The following is a 17,797-nucleotide window of genomic DNA, read 5'->3' as shown; positions in this document are numbered from 1 at the left end:
GGCCGGGGATTGAACCTGAATTCTCATAGATATTAGTTGGTTTCATTAATCACTGAGCCACAACGGGAACTCCACTTCTGGGAATCTCTTTTAAGTAACTGAGACAGAGAGAGAAAGTTCAGTTAGGTAAAGGCAAAAAGCAGAGGAGCCCTCCCCCAAATTATGGTAATATTTGTTGACAGTAGAAGCCTAAAGACTAGTGTCTAAATCATCTCAAGCTGCCATAACAAAATACCACAGCTTAGGTGGATTAAACACAGACATTTATTTCTCACAGTTCTGGAGGCCAGCAGATTTGGTCTTTGGTGACGGTCTGCTTCTTGACTCACAGAGAGCTGCTTTTTTTTTTTTGCCATTTCCTCACATGATGGAGACAGAGAGCTCTTTCTTATAAGGACATAAATCTCATTTTGGAGGCCTCACCATCATGACCTCATCTAAGCCTAATTAGCTCCTAAAGGTCCCATCTCCTAATGCCATCACATCATAGGGCTTCAACATGAATTTGGAGGGAGTGGGGATTCAGAAGATAAAAGATTCTTCTAGATAAATGATTTAGCTTCAGTGCTGGGAGGCCGCCAGTTCTGGGCAAAGTTCCCTGTTGTCCGTGGTGGTGTGCTTCGCTGTAATGAAAGTGTATTGCAGTGAGCGTTGTTGTTTGACAGCAGAGCAGTGGGCAACACCCCCTTCCTCTGTGGATCCTGGAGGATGGCACATTTTGTCAGTGGGAGAAGCAGCAAGTCCTAAGATGCCATGACGAGGACCTTAAACATAAAATTGGATCTTGCTCTAGGAAACAAACAATGCAAGTTCCAAGGCAGCTCAGAACTCAAGAGAATATATCAAATGGCTTTAGGAAGAAAACCAAGTGTTGCTTCAAGACATAATTAAAGCTTTCCCCCTGGCTAATGTCAGCATCCAAAGAACATCTTATTATCCATTTCTTGGGTGCACCTGCCTGTCCAGGCCTGAAATAGAAGATAAGAGTCTCTGACACAAAGAAAACAGACATGGAGAGAAAACTGAGTCGTTTTTGCCATGATTAAATCAGAAAATGTCTGGTCTCCTCTAATTCACAGCTTACATAAGCAATTCCTACTCTGATATTGCAGTATTTCTCTAAGATGTCTTTAGGAAATTCTCTCTCTTCAAAACTCTCTCCACTAACACCCCTTCTCCAAAAATTAAAATAAATAAACATATTTATAATCTAAAAACATGCATGACATACAAATTTCATATAATACATTTAGTATCAAAATGAGGTAATTTAAGGAGTTCCCATTGTGGCTCAGTGGGTTAAGGACCTGACATTGTCTCTGTGAAGATGCAGGTTCAATACCTGGCTTGACTCAGTGGGTTAAGGATCCAGTGTTGCCATGGCTGTGGTGTAGGCCTCAGCTGCAGCTCCCATTTGACGCCTGGCCCAGGGACTTCCATATGCCACAGGTGCAGCTGTAAAAAGAAAAAAAGGGAGATAATTTAAGAAAAGTACTTTATAAATGGAACAGTGCTAAATAGGTAAATAGCAAAATTTGTTACTAAGATGGATAGACCTTTGAGATATATTGTAGTACAAAAGCAAATTGAAAATTAGTGCATATATCATAATATTTTTCAGGCAAACACACACAAAATATTTTTATAATATATATGAAGATGAAGGGAAAATATCTGGAGGGGACACTGCCAACTGAGATGAGTAATAATCTCAGCAAAGGATTAGACGATAATTGCCATGCACAAAAATCCAAGCATAGACCTTACCTTGAGAGATCTCCAAGAGCAAGCCATATTTGGGCCTCAGAGGGAGAGAAAACACAACATCTTTGTGGATTTAACCAATTGTTCTGGTCACAATCATACACTGATACATTTAAATAAAAGGAGAGGGAGATAGATAGACAATTAATCACCTTATCTCTTTGCCCTCCTCTCCCACTCAAATAATGCCTTGGCCCTCACTCTCTCAGGCAAACAGAGGCCAAACCTAAAAAGTGGAACAAAATAAGGACAAAGTTAATTCTGGGCCGGGGCACCTCGATCATTTGTGGGACCTTGGGCTAGAGTACAAACAGACATCCAAATGTGTTCTGCCTAAACATGTAAAAGTTATAAATCAAGCAAATACACTGTTAAATGAAATTCATTGTATCTTCCTGCCTTGACAAATGTTCCTGTCAAATGATGTAGAAGGGTAGGTCAAGTGAGAGTTCTCAGCATCCCACACCAGTGTGAGGCAAGTATGGTTAGGCCACTTAAGGCGGCTGTTCTCTTGCTGTCTGTAGTTCCCAGTGCCTGCTTCACCTACGCCTCTCCAAGGACTGACCTTCGTGTATAGTTTCCCCAGGCCCTAGCTAGTGATTTTTCTTCTCAAAGGAGTGGTAAGGGGCTCGCCTCTCTGCTGGTTTCCCTGGTAACCGATGAGCCAACCTGATATAATTCCTCCTATAACCGGTAATCTCCCCTTCCCCTAAAGAGCAAAGACTGTCGTCTTGTCCTGCCCACAGTGCATGGCACACGGTGGGGTGTCTCTCCAGGACCTTGCTTCAGACAAGTAAGCTCCCCTTATCCAATAAACCTTTGGCGTCTCTGTCGCTGACTCCAGGCTTTCTTCGGTCTTGAAGCTGGGCAAGTACAGGCTTTGCAAGCCTATGTGGTGTGACTCAACAAGGCAGCATTTGGAGAGCTGGCTTGGGCCTCCTTCTTGGTTTTCCTCTGCTGGTCCATCTGCATGGCCAGGGGCTCTGTGTGCATGTGTGGACCAACTGGCTTGCACAGAGAGGCTCCATCCACATTCATTTAAACAACTTGCCTGGTTTCCCCTGGCATGTGCTCTCTGGTGTTATGCCCCACCATTGGAAAGTTGAACAAGGAGAGGGGCCACCTTGGGCCCTGGAAGTGGGCTTAGGGCCATTTGGTAGGGATGTGGGGTCTCTCATGCCCATGGTCTAGAAATAGGAGGGGGCAGGCACAGACTCTGAAAGGGCACATCCCTTGGGCCTCATGGACTCCTCAGGTGTGATTAGAGGAAGGCCATGGAAGGGTCCCAGGCTGGGCTCCCTCTTACATTGGTCTAAGGTTGATACTATTCTTTGTTGTTGTTTTTTTCTTTTCTTTTTAGGGCTGCACCTGAGGCATATGGAAGTACACAGGCTAGAGGTTGAATCGGAGCTGTAGCTGCCAGCCAACACGATAGCCATAGCAACTTGGGATCTGAGCCCAATCTGCAACCTACACCACAGCTCACAGCAACTCTGGATCCTTAACTCACTGAGCGAGGCCAGGAATTGAACCCCAGTCCTCGTGGATATTAGTCAGATTTGTTTCCAATGAGCCATGATGGGAACTCCAGGTCGATACTATTCTTAGTTTGGGGATATCCTAGTCTCAAGTCCTGTTGAGTTAAGGGACTTCAAGTGTCATATTGACAAGGTTATATGTAGAATCCAAGTCAGTGAATTAACCTAATTCTTCCCACTTTGTACAAAACATGGATGTTTAAAAATATGAGCAACAGAGTCAGCATCAGGACTTTCTTCTATATGACAGATGCCCAGGACTGGGTCAAAGTGATTGATTAAACAGATCCACCTCTTTCATTTCATCTTATTTCACTGGAATAGCAGGCAGAGTAACTGACACTGTAAATTGTTCTCTCTCCCTCTTTTACAGAGCTAGTGTGGTTGAATTTACTGAAGTTAAAAGTGCAAATAATGTAATTCCACTGCACTAACTATAGGATCTTATTTCCTTTTGTATTAGTTATTTTTTGCTGCATAGCAAATTGCCCCCAAATCTAACAGCTTTATTATTTCATAGTTTGTATGGGTTAGGAACCAATAAGTGGCTTAGCTGGGTGGCTATGGCTTAAGGTCTGTCATGAGACTGCAGGCAAGCTATCCACCAGGGTTTCAGTCATCCAAATACTCAGGTGGGGCTGAAAGATCCACTGCCAAGTTCACTCACATGGTTTTTCAGGCTTTAGCTCTGCAGAGTTCTCTGTGGACCTCAGTTGCTTGCCATAACATGTGGACCCCCTGGAAGCCAAAGGAGATTTTCAGGAGAAGAGTTAAGTGAGACTTTGGAAAAGGGTACCTCAGATCTGGCAGCTGCAAGGTAATTTCTCTAACCAGGGTCTGCCAATGGGTGCTGTATCAGGCCACCTGGGGAGCTTATGAAAAATATACTAGTAGTGTATATATCCTTATAGTTAATAATATTGTATTGTATATTTGAAATTTGCTAAGAGATTGTATCTTGAAAAAATTCTCATCATAAGAAAAAAGTGTAACTGCATGTGTGGTGATGGATGTTAACTAGACTTATGGTGATAGTTTCACATATATGCATATATTGAATCATTATATTATACACCCCAAACTAATAAAATGCGGTATATCTCAGTAAAAAAAATACTAGTCCTGGGACTGGTGCAGCAGGTTAAGGATCCAGCATTGTCTCTGTGATGGTGTGGATTTGATCTCTGGCCTGGTGCAGTAGGTTAAGGATCTGGTGTTGCCACAGGTGTGGTATAGGTCACAGCTGCGGCTCAAATTCAGTCCCTGGCCTGGGATCTTCCATAGGCCTCAAGTGCAGCAAAAACAAAAACAAACAAACAAACAAAACGTCTAGTTCCTAGAACTTTTTTAATTTTATTTTTCTTTTGCAAGGAAGCTAAAATCAAGAAAGTTAAATGACTTGCTCAAATTCCTGTAGCTAGAAAAGGACCGAGTTAGGGCTGGAACTCAAGATCATCTGGAAGCCACAGTTCCTATAAGGAAGCCACATTCTAGTCTGGATCCCAAGAATCCATGTGAACATGAACTCTAGCTCTCCACTGACAGCCAGGCAGCCCTGTGTAAATTATATGATCTATCTGAACCCCAGTTATCTTATATGAGAAGAGGGTGTAATATTTACCTTGTACTGTTATTGTGATGATTAAGATGTTATTTTAAACATTCTCTTGCCACAGCTCACTAGGAATACACCTGTAGCTTAAAAAGTTGAATTTCTTACCATTTTAGTGAGGGAAATGCACACCATGGGAAACCATGGAGGTGTGTCAGTGAGAAGGTATTAGGAAATATTATTAAAGGATTTGGGGCTTTGTTAGCTGATTGGGGGAGGGCTTAGGAAAGCAGGGGTAAATCTATGAATGTGTATCTTCATAAATCTTATCTACAGAAGGGCAGACTTGAGAGTGGCTAAGGCTGTAATTGGCAAAGAAGCAGCGGTCACTCCAATTGGCCAAGGTAGGCGTGTGTTCATGGTGGCTTGGGCAATGCTCACGTTTTGTCTGTGCTCAGACATGATTAAGGAGTCTTGTCCTGGTCTTCATCCATTGTGGTTACAGAGGGGCCTTGTCTGATGTTCTGTGAAATTGTTCATGTTTATATTCAACAAAGGAACACCAGTGATGATACCAGATCAGCTCTTTTCCAGAATATAAAGTATCTTATTATAGTGTCGGACTCATGGGTGTTCCATCCATAGGGGTTATGACCCTTATTGCACCCATCCACAGTGCCAGCCTGGGCCTTTGAGTCACAGTGAGGCAGGTAGGGGTATTCTGGGGCTGAGACATTTGGAGAAATCTAAAAGACACATCCCAGGAGTTCCTGTTGTGGTGGGCAGCGGAAATGAATATGGCTAGTATCCATGAGGATGTGGTTCCATTCCTGACCTTGCTCACTGGGTTGGGGGATCCGGTGTTGCTGTGAGCTGCAGTGCAGGTTGCAGATGGCTGGGATCCTGAATTGCTGCAGCACTGGCTGCAGCTGTGACCAGCAGCAGTAGCTCTGATTCAACCCCTAGCCTGGGAACTTCCATATGTTGCAGAGCTGCGCCCCCCGCCAAAAAAAAAAAAAAAAAAAAGAAAAAAAAAAAAAGGACAACACATCCCTTCAAAGCACAAAGGCACATTTTCTTCCCCAGCTTCAGGCATTACATGAAGTCGTTTCCCTTCAGTTAAGGGTATCTCAATCTATGGAGAATTTCAGGAAGAGCAAAGTAGAGGACCAGTCCTGGACTCTGTCTTTTCCTCCTTCCTGCAGTAAGTGTATTTCTTTCTTTCTTTTTTTTTTTTTCTTTTTGTTGTTGTTGTTGTTGTTGCTATTTCTTGGGCCGCTCCCGCGGCATATGGAGGTTCCCAGGCTAGGGGTCGAATCGGAGCTGTAGCCACCGGCCTAACGCCAGAGCCACAGCAACGTGGGATCCGAGCCGCGTCTGCAACCTACACCACAGCTCACGGCAACACCGGATCGTTAACCCACTGAGCAAGGGCAGGGACCGAACCCGCAACCTCATGGTTCCTAGTCGGATTCGTTAACCACTGCGCCACGACGGGAACTCCAGTAAGTGTATTTCTAAGCACCTACTGTGAGCCAGACCTGGGCTAGATGCTGTGTGATACCCACCACCTCATGGAAAAGACAGACAAGAAAACAATCATGCTGAAAAACAGCTAAGAAAAAAACAGTGTACAATGAAGGCCACCAATAGTCTAAGCAGTGGTTCTCACATTTTCCTGAGTTTTTTTTTTTTTTTTTTTTGTCTTTTGTCTTTTTAGGGCCGCACTTGTGGCATATGGAGGTTCCCAGGCTAGGGGTCGAATCAGAGCTGTAGCCGCCGGCCTACACCACAGCCACAATAACTTGCGATCCGAGCCACTTCTGCAACACCACAGTTCGCGGCAACGCCAGATCCTTAACCCAGTGAGCAAGGCCAGGGATGGAACCCGAAACTTCACGGTTCCTAGATGGATTTGTTTCTGCTGCACCACAACTGGAAACTCCTTCCTGAATGTTTTAATTGCCTGGATCTTTAAAAAATACTGACACCTGGATCTCACTGCACTAATTGGTCTGGGATACCGCTTGAGGCTTTGAGATTTGATAAGCTCTCTGGGTGATCTAATGTGCAGCAAAGTTTGGGGACCACTGGCTTAGTCCATCCATTCTTACAGTTTGGGGTGGGGGTGTTTAATCATGTGAAAGCCAGAGTCCCTCATTCCAGATACCTGTATTTAGATACAAAATCTGAAAGAATTTCAGGGGGCTTACAGATCCTAAGAAAATCTGAGAATTCCTCCGGGGAGGAGGTTGTCTCGTGAAAAATCACAGATACAAGAGTATCCAACCCTCCTGAGCTCTCTGTCCCCTCTAGAAAGGAGCTGGCCCTTTTCTTTCACAGAATCTCTGCGCGTTAGTGTCACCAAACCTAGTTCTCACAGGGCAGTAAGCAGCCACCGAGCGGCCGGTGTGCGCACGTGTGCGAGTGTGCACGCCGGCGTGCACGCGCGGGGGCGCGGGCGATCGTGCGTTTCCGTTTAGGAGCCCCGACTGCCTTCGGCTGCGGCTGCGGCAGGGCGCCCGGCGCCCCCTCCCTCCCAGTCCCCTCCCCTGGTGGCTCTCGCTCGCCCTTTTCCCTCCCCCAGCAGCGTCGGCAGCCTCCGGGTGCGTAGGGCAGCTCAGCACGCGAACCTCTCCAGCAGGCGCCCCGGCGCGAGCCGAGAGCAGATCCCCGGGCGCGCAAGGCGCCGCCTCCCAGCCGCAGAGCGACGATGAGCGGAGGCGAGGGGGTCGTGGAGAGCAGGTGAGCGCCGCCGCCGGGCTGGGTGTAGGGGTGTAGGAAAGAGGGCGCAGTGGGGGTGGGGGTGCACCCGGACCTAACATCCACGCGTGGAGAAGGGGCTTTGCCCCCTTCATCCTGCTCCACCGCGGACTCTGTTTTTGCCCTTTTCCCAGGCGGGGCGCTTTCGCCCTTTTCCCGCCCGGGCATCCCCGCTCCGGCCTCACAAAGCACCCGTAGGCGGCGGCGCATGCCCCGCGCGGGCACGGAGCATTGGGGAGGCGAAGCGCCCGTCATTCCCAATTCTGACTTCCCACCCCCAGCCCAGGCCCTGGCGGCGGCACCTGGGTCGGGCGGACCTCACTGTGGTGGCGCGCTGCTGGAAGGCCCGCGCTCCGGACCGGGAGGCGGGGCTACGGGCTGCGCTGCTGCCCCTTGTGGCCGCGGCTTCCTACAGCCCGCTGCCTAGCCGCGCGGCGGCAGGTGGGCAGATTTGTTCTCATCTTCCAGTTGGAAGCAGTAGCGGGGCGCGGGCGGGTGAGGAGGAGGGCAGGTCGCCCTGCGGCATCCCCTTTGTTCTTTGCGGGTGGACTCGCCCCCTTCCGGCTTCCGCGGGTGACTCCCCGCCTCCCGCCTCCGAGGCCTGGCTTCTGCTGTCCTCATCTGCTCCCCTGTCCTTGAGCTTCAGCTTCCTGGAGCCCCTGCGCCTTTTGCATCTGGAAGTGAACTTTGGAGATGTTTCTGAACATCCGCGCTTTGGCCTCCCGGCTTTCAAGTTGTTTTCATTGACAGCAGGGTTATTTCCTTAACGCCCCCCTTGGGCCATGCGTGGAGCACCTCCCCCCGCCCTCAGCCTCTCTGCCCCCGCCCACCCCCCTGGGTCACTAAAGTCTGGAGCACAGAAGGCGCGGGATCAACAATGCTTGGAGGGTTTCTGCTATTATTGTAAAGGCAGCCGTTGTCTGTGTTTGTCATCAACGTCTCATCAGCGTCTCACAGACGTTTAAAAGCGGCTGCTTTTTAGGTGGCAATGTCTAAAAAGAGCTGGTTTGGGGATTCTCGAACGGTGCTGTGGTCAGGTTCTCCAGAGGTACCCACTGTCATCTGCACAAGCAGACTTTTAACATTGGATGTAGTGTTTCAGCAAAAGACACGTGATGGTTTGTTTGTGAAATGTATCCTTTTAGGTAATCCTCTCATTGCGGTAAGCGCTTACAGGAAGTTCACCCAAAACAGTGTAGACGCACTCAGCAAAGATTGAGACTATGCAGAGAATTTACTTATAGGATAGTCCCTGCTGCAAAACAAAGTTTCTACAGGATCAACTAGAGGACGAAGAGAATGCCGAGGTTAAAGTGTTCACGACTTCAGTTTTCTCTGGATCATTGTACATGAGAGCCAGCTTCCCTCAGGGAGGGGGGGTTGGTTTGGGGTGTGTGGGTGTGTGTGTGTATTAAAATAATCAGGAAGAGGAGTTCCCGTCGTGGCGCAGTGGTTAACGAATCCGACTAGGAACCATGAGGTTGCGGGTTCGGTCCCTGCCCTTGCTCAGTGGGTTAACGATCCGGCGTTGCCGTGAGCTGTGGTGTAGGTTGCAGACGCGGCTCCCACGTTGCGGATCCCACGTTGCTGTGGCTCTGGCGTTAGGCCGGTGGCTACAGATCCGATTCAACCCCTAGCCTGGGAACCTCCATATGCCGCGGGAGCGGCCCAAGAAATAGCAACAATAACAACAACAACAACAACAAAAAAGACAAAAAGACAAAAAAAAAATAATCAGGAAGACAGTCTAAAAAAGTCTGTTGCAGATAGTTTTTGCTGTTTAATTTCTTGAAGACAGGAGCGTGAATAAAACCACACCAGGGCACAAACTGTGTCCACCTAGAACATCATAATTCTTTCGAGGTGGTCACTTAACAGCAAGACTTGCAAATAATTGTTAAATAAAATTTTGAATCAAATTATAGTTAAAAGTAAAGTTTTTTTTTCCAAAAAAAGAGGAAATGAATTAACATAGTGTGAAATTAGCAGTTATTTACATAGAGCTAACTCAACTTCTCTACTGCCATCCCTTCCCATCCCCAAGCCTTCCTAGTATTACTCTAAAGATGTGGACCCTCCCTACCTGTTTCCATGAAGATGTGATGGTCCACCATCTCTGGGATATTGTTGCTAATGTGTCATATAGACATTTCATTGTGGCAACAAAGTCCAGATAATTCTGTGTCAAACGAGGAGGTGCAATTTTCAGTAAACTGTAAAGCAGTCTACAGATGTGTGCTACTGTTGCTTGTAATTTTTGGTAGCTGCACAGTATGCCACTCTAATAATTAGCCATTCCCACATTTTTGGCCATTTAAGCTGTTATTACAGATTTTTAAGTACTGAGCAAGTCTCTACCTCATATCTAATTGCTACATTCTTTCTGTCATTTATTTGTCCAGTGAACATTATTAAAATTTTATTTTTTGTCTTTTTGCCATTTCTTGGGCCGCTCCCACAGCATATGGAGGTTCCCAGGCTAGGGGTCGAATCGGAGCTGTAGCCGTCGGGCTACGCCACAGCCACAGCAACTTGGGATCCGAGCCGCGTCTGCAACCTACACCACAGCTCACAGCAACGCCAGATCCTTAACCCGTTGAGCAAGGCCAGGGACCGAACCCGCAACCTCATGGTTCCTAGTTGGATTCGTTAACCACTGAGCCACGAGGGGAACTCCTGAACATTTTTTTTAAATTGTTCAAACTATATGTTAGATGCTGGGGATGTGGAATCCTTGGCTACACACACACACTCCTCTTGTTCCTTTAGTTCCCAGGGTGACCGGCTTATAAACAAAGCACAACAGAACAGTGCAGTAAAACCATTAATCTAGGTGTGTATCAGACGTTGTTGGCTCAGGGAAGGGAGTGGAGAAGGCATCCTTCTACTGGGCTGAGTCGTGGGGATCATTCCACCTCATCTATCTCCAGTCCCAAGCCCAGACGAGCTGCCCTGGCCCACCCTGGGCACTTAGGATTTCTTTCTCTTCTCTCTTCTTCCTCTCCTGGTCCCTTCTCTGCTGGATGTGTTCCAGCAGCCTCCCTTTTCCCTCTGGCCCCATTTCCCTTTGGAGTACCTTATGCAGAGATTTCATTGGCAGTTAATTACACAGAGAAAGAAGGGAGGAAACCCTGCAACTGTTCCCCCTGATTCCTGCCACCCCACAGCTACCCTTTGGGCCATATCCCCAATGTAGTCACCTCTTCATCTCCTTCCATCTACTATCCAGGGTCATTGTCCATTCATAGTCCTGGCCTGCAAAGCTTAAGTCCTATATACTTCTCCTTTGCCAAGATGCTGAAAACCCTTTCTTTCTCTGTGTGTGTGTGTGTGTGTGTGTGTGTGTGTGTGTGTGTGTGTGTGTGTAGTCATATAGAAAACACAGCATCTTAAGTGTACAGCTGGGTGCATTATCACAAAGTGAACACATCAGTCATGAAGTGGAATATAACATCATAGAAGCCTCCCTTTTATTCCTCTTGCTATCCTGTCCCTTCTCCCCAAAGGGACCAGAGATTAGTTTTGCTTGTTCATAAACTTTATGAAAATAGAATCATGTGGCATTTACTCTTTTGTGTCAGGCTTCTTTTGTGCCATATGTTTGTGAGATTAATTCTCATGGTTGTGTGTGAGCAGTTTTTCATTCTCATGGCTTATGGGATTCCATTGTATGACTGTGTCACATTTTATTCATCCATTCTCCTGATGAACATGGAAGTTTTGTTTTAGTCGCAAATTATGATGCAGTGATACCCAAGGACCTGTTGATACCCAAAGGCCTACCCATTTCACCATTATTTTTTCCTATTGGTGTAACTGAAAAAAGGAGGGGAGAAGGTAGATGAAGGAACCAGTCTGGAGAGCCAGGCCTGTGAATTTTATATTGTTACTGGCACTAAGTGCTTTCTGAAAAGCATTGAAGACTATGCTCTCATTCAGGATCTGAAAACAGAATTAAAAAGCAGTAGAACAGGGAGTTCCTGTTGCAGTGCATCAGAAATGAAATCCATGAGGATGTGGGTTTGATCCCTGGCCTTGCTCAGTGGGTTGAGGATCCGGCGTTGCCATGAGCTGTGGTGTAGGTCGCATACCTGGCTTGGATTTGGCAGCTGTGGCTCTGATTTGACCCCTAGCCTGGGAACTTCCATATGCCGTGGGTGTGGCCCTAAAAAGACAAAAAAAAAAAAAAAAAAAGGACAGTGGATTAGCTTGTGTCTTGGGCCAGCTGATTGCTGATTGCAGGTGGTGGTGATCTTTGAGATGCTTAGCCTAATAGAAATTGGATGATGGTGACTGGAAACCAGCTTGGCTTGGCAAGTGTCCCCTGAGGGTACTGACAGTTGGTGGCTCAATGTGCCCACATTTCTTTTACCTGGCCACCTGTGCCCCACCTTCCCCTTTCAGAGTCTCTGATCCTCCCCCAGGGCCTGGCCTGGAGGGCTTGGTGCTCAGGAAGTCCTACCCTCCATGCCTTTGGGGACGAGGCTGTATAGGTGGCTCCAGAGTTCAATTCTTGAAGCCAGTCTCCTCAGAGTATGCTTTAGAGTTACCTAGCCTCCTGAGGAGGGGTGTTTGTTAACTATGACTACAGCTTCCGGGGCAGGGTAGTCTGGCTTTTGTGGCCTGGGAGACGGAGATTTCCTTTGGGGAAATGCTTGGACCTTTTGAACACAGGCAGTGTCTGAGTCCCTAGGATGTCAAGGGTTCTCATGGGGTCAGGCAGTCCCAGTGAAAGATGTTGATCAAAGCAGATTGTGGGACTCTGTGTCCTTGACTTCCTCCTCTGTTCTCAAGCTTCAAATCTTCCCAAGGTGGAGAGACTGCTCAGTGGACTGAGGTTTCACCACTCAGTGTCCTCGCGTTGCCATCAGTTTGGTTACAGTTAGGATTTCTCCACCTGCCTCTCTCCTCCTGACCACACTGCTCTCCTGTTCCTGTACCTTGATCAACTCCTTCCTGCCTCACATAGAAGCTGTGCACATCAGCTCCCCCTCACCCCTACCCCATTCTTCCTCTTTTGTCCATTCCTGCTTGTTCTTTCTGGCTCAGTTTAAATGTCACTTCCCTAGGAAGCCCTCCCCAATTCCTCAGTCTTAGACAAGTGCTCTTGAAGCCCTTTCTGTCTTAGATATAAGCAGACAGCCTTCCCCACCATGATGGGTTCTCAAAGGCACGGAGCCAGTTGCTTTGTTCACTCGTGTGTAGCACACAATCCAACCATATTTGTTATATGACTGAATTGGTGGGTAAACCAAGAGGCCTGAGACAAGTTGTAAGATTGTCTCTACTTAGAACTTGCTATGTGATTTTGGGTGTTTATTAACTGTATCTCTCCCAGAATCCATCTCCCCCTCTGTGAAATAATGCATCAGACTGGAAGATCTTATAGGCTTCTTTCTGTTTTAATTTTTTTCTGAGTCTAACGGTGAGAGGATCCTGTTTGAGGGGTGGTAGCACTCTTTGAAAATGCAAACTGGCTTTGGCATCATGGTTTCCCTGGCCTTAGATACCTGCCTCTGTTCTTGGCATAAGAGCTCTGTTTTTCCCAATTCATGATAGTTAGCTCTGGGCTAAAACTGCAGCTTATGTTTGCTTTTATTTTGCTCTTTCTGCATTGTATACATTTATTTATTTCTTGATCTGTCTTCCATTAGTGTGCCCCTTGGGGACAAGGTTCCATGTGTCACTTGTTACTTTTATATCCCCTCCACCTAGCATAGCACCTGTGATTTAATTTCAGTTGATGAAAAGAGATCTGTGTTATAGCTAGTCAGTGAGGTTATGCTCTGGGACGTGTAGCTGTTTCATGATTATGCAGATTAACTCTAGTTTGTGACTAACATAAGCTCTTTTCCACTTTCTTTAACCTATTTAACTTCTTCTGGCCTATTTCTTAGAAAGTTGATAGGGGCTAAAAGAAGTAAAACACTACTTGGCTTAAAGGAGAAATTGGGGCTTATTATGGGTTTAATTAATCTTGAAACTTGATGTTAGTTTCTACAAGGTGACTGTAGTTGAGAATCACTTTCACAGATGGTAGTAGCCTTAGGAGGAGAGACTGATGAGTATTTTGGCCTCATGTGCTTGGCAGAGTTTTAGGCATTTTCTTGTGAAATGTACTGATAAAAATTTGGGCTCTGTGGTTAGATGAACCAGCGTTCTTGAATAAGTCACCCAAGGTCTCTGAGCCATATTAACTGTTAAATGAGGCGGATTATACTAGTTCAGTATCAGGCAACAATAAGGTTGTTGCAGTGAGCTCATTAATGCATGCCACATCCTAGACTTAATTTCAGACACACAGTAAATATTTTAATAAATATTAGCTATTATATAGTGGTTTTATTTTTACTTTAAGAATTATTGAAGATCCTTAAGTGGAGAATTATTACTTAATGAGCCAGATTTGAGTGAAATCCTTCTGGCACCTGCTATTCACCTGTCCAGGCTACAGTCAGACACCGGTGCGGAGGTGGGAGAAAGGCCTCCTGAGGTGGGATTTCACTGAGCTGGGATGCAGGGTTTTTCTCCTCCCACTAAGGGGTGGGGCCTGGGAGCTGAGAGGCATGAGGCCACATTGAAATTGAACCTTGTTATCATGGTTGAGTCTGGATCAAATTGTAAGGAACTTTAGGTGCTGTTAAGTAAATGTCCATGCCCCTTCCCTACTGATCTTCAGCCCCTAAAACACACTGCGAACTTTTGGCAGGGGCGCTCTCACCAAGGTTGCCGTGGTTTTCCTTTTAACAGCAGAAAGGAAGAGGATGTGGGGAACCTGCATGCATGTAGTTTGTCAGGGAGGAAGAATATTTCCCCTCCCTTCCTAGGTTCTTCTGGGGTAAGAATTAAATTGATACGAGACAGGTTAAAAGACAATCACACAAAAATTTAATAACTGATGTACACTGGAGCTAGGGAGGAAAACTTGAGTAACTCTTCAAAATGGCCAAAGCCCTCACCTTAAATATCATCTTCTGCTGAAGATGAAAGAGGATGTTTGGGAGAGTCAGTGCTGGGAGGTTGCGGAAGAGCCCTGGTAAACAAAGTTGTTATGCAGATTTAGGTCACTGCTTTCTCCCTTGATAAGATTTGAACAGCCTTACAGATGGAGGTTTCTTCAAGTGTAAATTACATTCTTCAAGTGTAAATGTTTCTTACAGTAGGATAACTCCTACTGGTTTTCAAAGTTTTTCTCTTGCTTGCTATTTCTTAGAAAATAACCAGTTTAAAATATGCCTAAGAGACTTATTTTGGGGTGGCAAATTCTGCTCCTCCTCTGGCGGTTAGGGCCCTGTGGGTGCCCTGGGGTTGTTCCCTCCACCCTGTGACTCATGGGGCTGCCCTGTGGGTGGCCTTTTCAAACCCCCTAACTATAGGGTGTTTGGTACTGAGAGCTGGCCCCCTACCCTACAGCCTCATTAAGTGGAGAAAATAAAAGTTTGCCACAGAGGTTTTCTGGGTTTTAGCAAAAGTTCTGATATCTAGGCAGATGGATACACATCTGGAAATTAAGATAAACAGCTGTAGAAGAGAGAATATGAAAGGGACAGTTAAGAGAAAAATGGGATTTGTTGTTGGGGACACAGAGTGGGTTTTAAGCAGACATATTTTGAACAATAAGAATAGCTAACTTGGAGTTTCCTTTGTGGCTCAGCGGTAATGAACCCTACTAGTATCCATGACAACGAGATTTGGATCCCTGGCCCAGCTCACTGGGTTAAGGATATGGCATTGCTGTGAGCTGTTGTGTAGGATAGCATCTGCAGCTCTAGGATTCAACCCCTAGCCTGGAACTTCCCTGGAACTTTAGGGCAGGCACAGCCCTAAAAAAGCAATAAATAAATAAATAAATAAATAAATAAATAGCTAACTCTCAATACATGTTCTCATAATTATTTTAAAAGTAAAAGTCATAATGACTGCATTAGAAGAGTACAAGTCTGGAGAAAAAAAGATGTAATTAATGGTTGGCTTGCTCTTTTATGCATTTCATTGCGAACCAAATTTTAGCCTTTCTTAGTGTCTTGAAAAATCTCCTAATTTCAGCTTTACCATCACTCTGACTTTTTGAGCTGGAGTTTAGGATTAAAAAACAAGAGGACTTAGGCTTGAAAATGAGAATACATGTTTTTCCTAGAATCATGGAGCTTGGGAAATACCAAATACTTGGGAATGTTTATGAGAGAAATTATTGAGTCAAGGAAGTTTACAGAATCCAGAGCCTAAGGAAGAGAAGGAAAAGGGCAGGCAGTTGGTCTGCTGCTCTTGCTCTTTTCTTCCTCATTTTACTTTCATTATTGGGATTGAGATTTGGGGATACAGTGGTCGAGAGTGAGGGAAGACAGGGGACCTGGCAGCTGTGGGGCTTTGAAGTTCCAATGGCCTAGGGTCAAGTGCTCCTTTTCTGTATATTAGCCATGTGACCTTGAGGAAGTTAGTGAATCTCTCTGAACCTCAGTTTCTGCATTTGTAAAATGGCCTTCATAGGCTTATTGGGGTGATTCAATGAAAAAATACAGAAAGATTTTAAAAACTCTTAAGTGCAAATAACACTGTTGTTGTTTTCTTCCTGACTTTTCATTTATTCATCAAAGATTCTGGTTAGGAGGGCCCAGATAAACAGTTTTTGGAAGGTACCCTGTAGAGCTCTCATGTCCTCAGCCCACACCTTGAGAAATGCTGCTCCTTAGGGCTGAAGAACAGTTTACATCCAGGGGTAGGGCAGGGCTGTCACTTATATGCACACAGAGGATACCCCAACATCAAAGCACATCTCTGTGGAGCACACATAGTTGGGGTGCATGGCCTACAAGACCATAGACAATGATCCTTTTCAGGGGAGGGCACAGAGAGTGATGTGTGTTTGGGGGGGAGGGTAGAGAAGTAAAGGGTGTATTTGGGACACTGAAGAACTTTCCCTCTGGGGAGCACACAGGATGGGGGTCCTTGTGTGCCATGCCAGGGAACTCAGGCTTCAGCCAGAAAGTAGTGACAAGCCACAGAAGGGTGTGAGCAAAGACATGATTAGGTCATGCTGATGGTCACATGAGGGATGAACCAGGAGAGTGAGGCAGTAATGATGAGAGGGTATAATCAACCAGCCAGTGAGAGCCAGTGAGAGAGAGAGAGCTTGAATGGAGGGGACAGATGTGAGAGATGTGTCAGAGGAGGCTTAGGAGGACCCACCTTGACTGCTTGCTGAGAAAGAGGGAGCAGGAGCTAGTAATGACCTGGAGGTTCCAGTTGGGTGACCTGCAGATGTGATTCTCTGCAAAGGTAGGTCCGGAGGAGCAGGTTTTCATGGAGAGGGGGCGTGCTGACCGTGTTTAATTTAAAGTACTGAAGTGACCGCTGGGCTCTAGGACCTGGAGCTCAGGGAAGAGCCCTGAGAAGGAGGTAAGCATTTAGGATCTGAAGTTTTGGCATGGAGGTGAGCACCAGGTGGTGCGAGGAGGATCCTGGGACAGGCAGTCTCTAGGAGGCTGGGCCCCATGGAGCACATGGAGAGTGCAGAGGCCACTGTGACAGGGGAGCGGGGAGCAGACCTGGTGAGAGAGACTGGAAGCTTGTTACCTGCTTCATCTAAAGAGAGAGCTGTCCCTGAGGACAGAGGAGGGCACACTGAGTCTGTCAGGCAGGCTCCAGCTTGAGTGGTTTAGGTAGTTAGTGCGGGAGAGCAGAAGCCAGGTGGCTCTGTGTCTGGGAGAGGATGGGGAGTTTGAAGTGAGATGGTGAGTTCTCCCGGGAGACTGGCCAGAGGAGAGCAGAGGGTGAGGCTGGAACGTCAGGTCAGGCAAGAGAAGGACCGAGTAATTGAATGGGAGCCATCCAAGCCCTTCATTTCTCTGAGAAAGAGGCAGGAGAAGCAGGGTGAGAAGACCTGGGAGCAGGAGGTTGACTCCCGGAAATGCTCTCGGAAGGAAACAGATGGGGCGGGAGGCCAGGCGAGAGTGGGATAAGGGTGTATTGCGTGTATTGCAGTGTGGTGGGATGTGGGATGCAATGCGGTGAACAGTGCAGGGAGATGTGTTGGGGGCCCCTGGACAAGGGGGGTTGAGAGGGGCAGGAAGATCATTGAGGAGAGTTCTTTTTCATCTGCCACATTTTTTGGGGAAACATAGTATGATCATTTTGAAGACTTTCATAATTATTTTGTATAAAATTTAGAAAAAATTTTGTA

General features: G+C 46.4%; 1 protein-coding gene and 1 long non-coding RNA gene across 2 annotated transcripts in view; one reads left to right on the top strand and one right to left on the bottom strand.

Moving 5' to 3' along the window:
- LOC106507994 lies at positions 253-8,343 on the bottom strand. Its single transcript, XR_001304462.2, has 4 exons — positions 7,920-8,343; positions 3,970-4,040; positions 1,917-1,990; positions 253-968 (listed from the first exon to the last, which is right to left on the bottom strand). It is a non-coding gene; the product is annotated as an uncharacterized LOC106507994 (long non-coding RNA).
- LOC100514323 (NACHT, LRR and PYD domains-containing protein 1a-like) overlaps positions 7,298-17,797 on the top strand; it is a 41,052-nt gene continuing 30,552 nt past the window's right edge. The window contains exon 1 of the mRNA XM_021069727.1: positions 7,298-7,599. Within this exon, the coding sequence (XP_020925386.1) occupies positions 7,568-7,599 (32 nt within the window). The 5' untranslated portion in view covers positions 7,298-7,567. The remainder of the gene's footprint in view (positions 7,600-17,797) is intronic.

The sequence above is a fragment of the Sus scrofa genome, chromosome 13 (genome assembly GCF_000003025.6).
Source record: "Sus scrofa isolate TJ Tabasco breed Duroc chromosome 13, Sscrofa11.1, whole genome shotgun sequence".
NCBI lineage: Eukaryota > Metazoa > Chordata > Mammalia > Artiodactyla > Suidae > Sus > Sus scrofa.
This window is presented reverse-complemented; position numbering and strand designations above follow the sequence as displayed.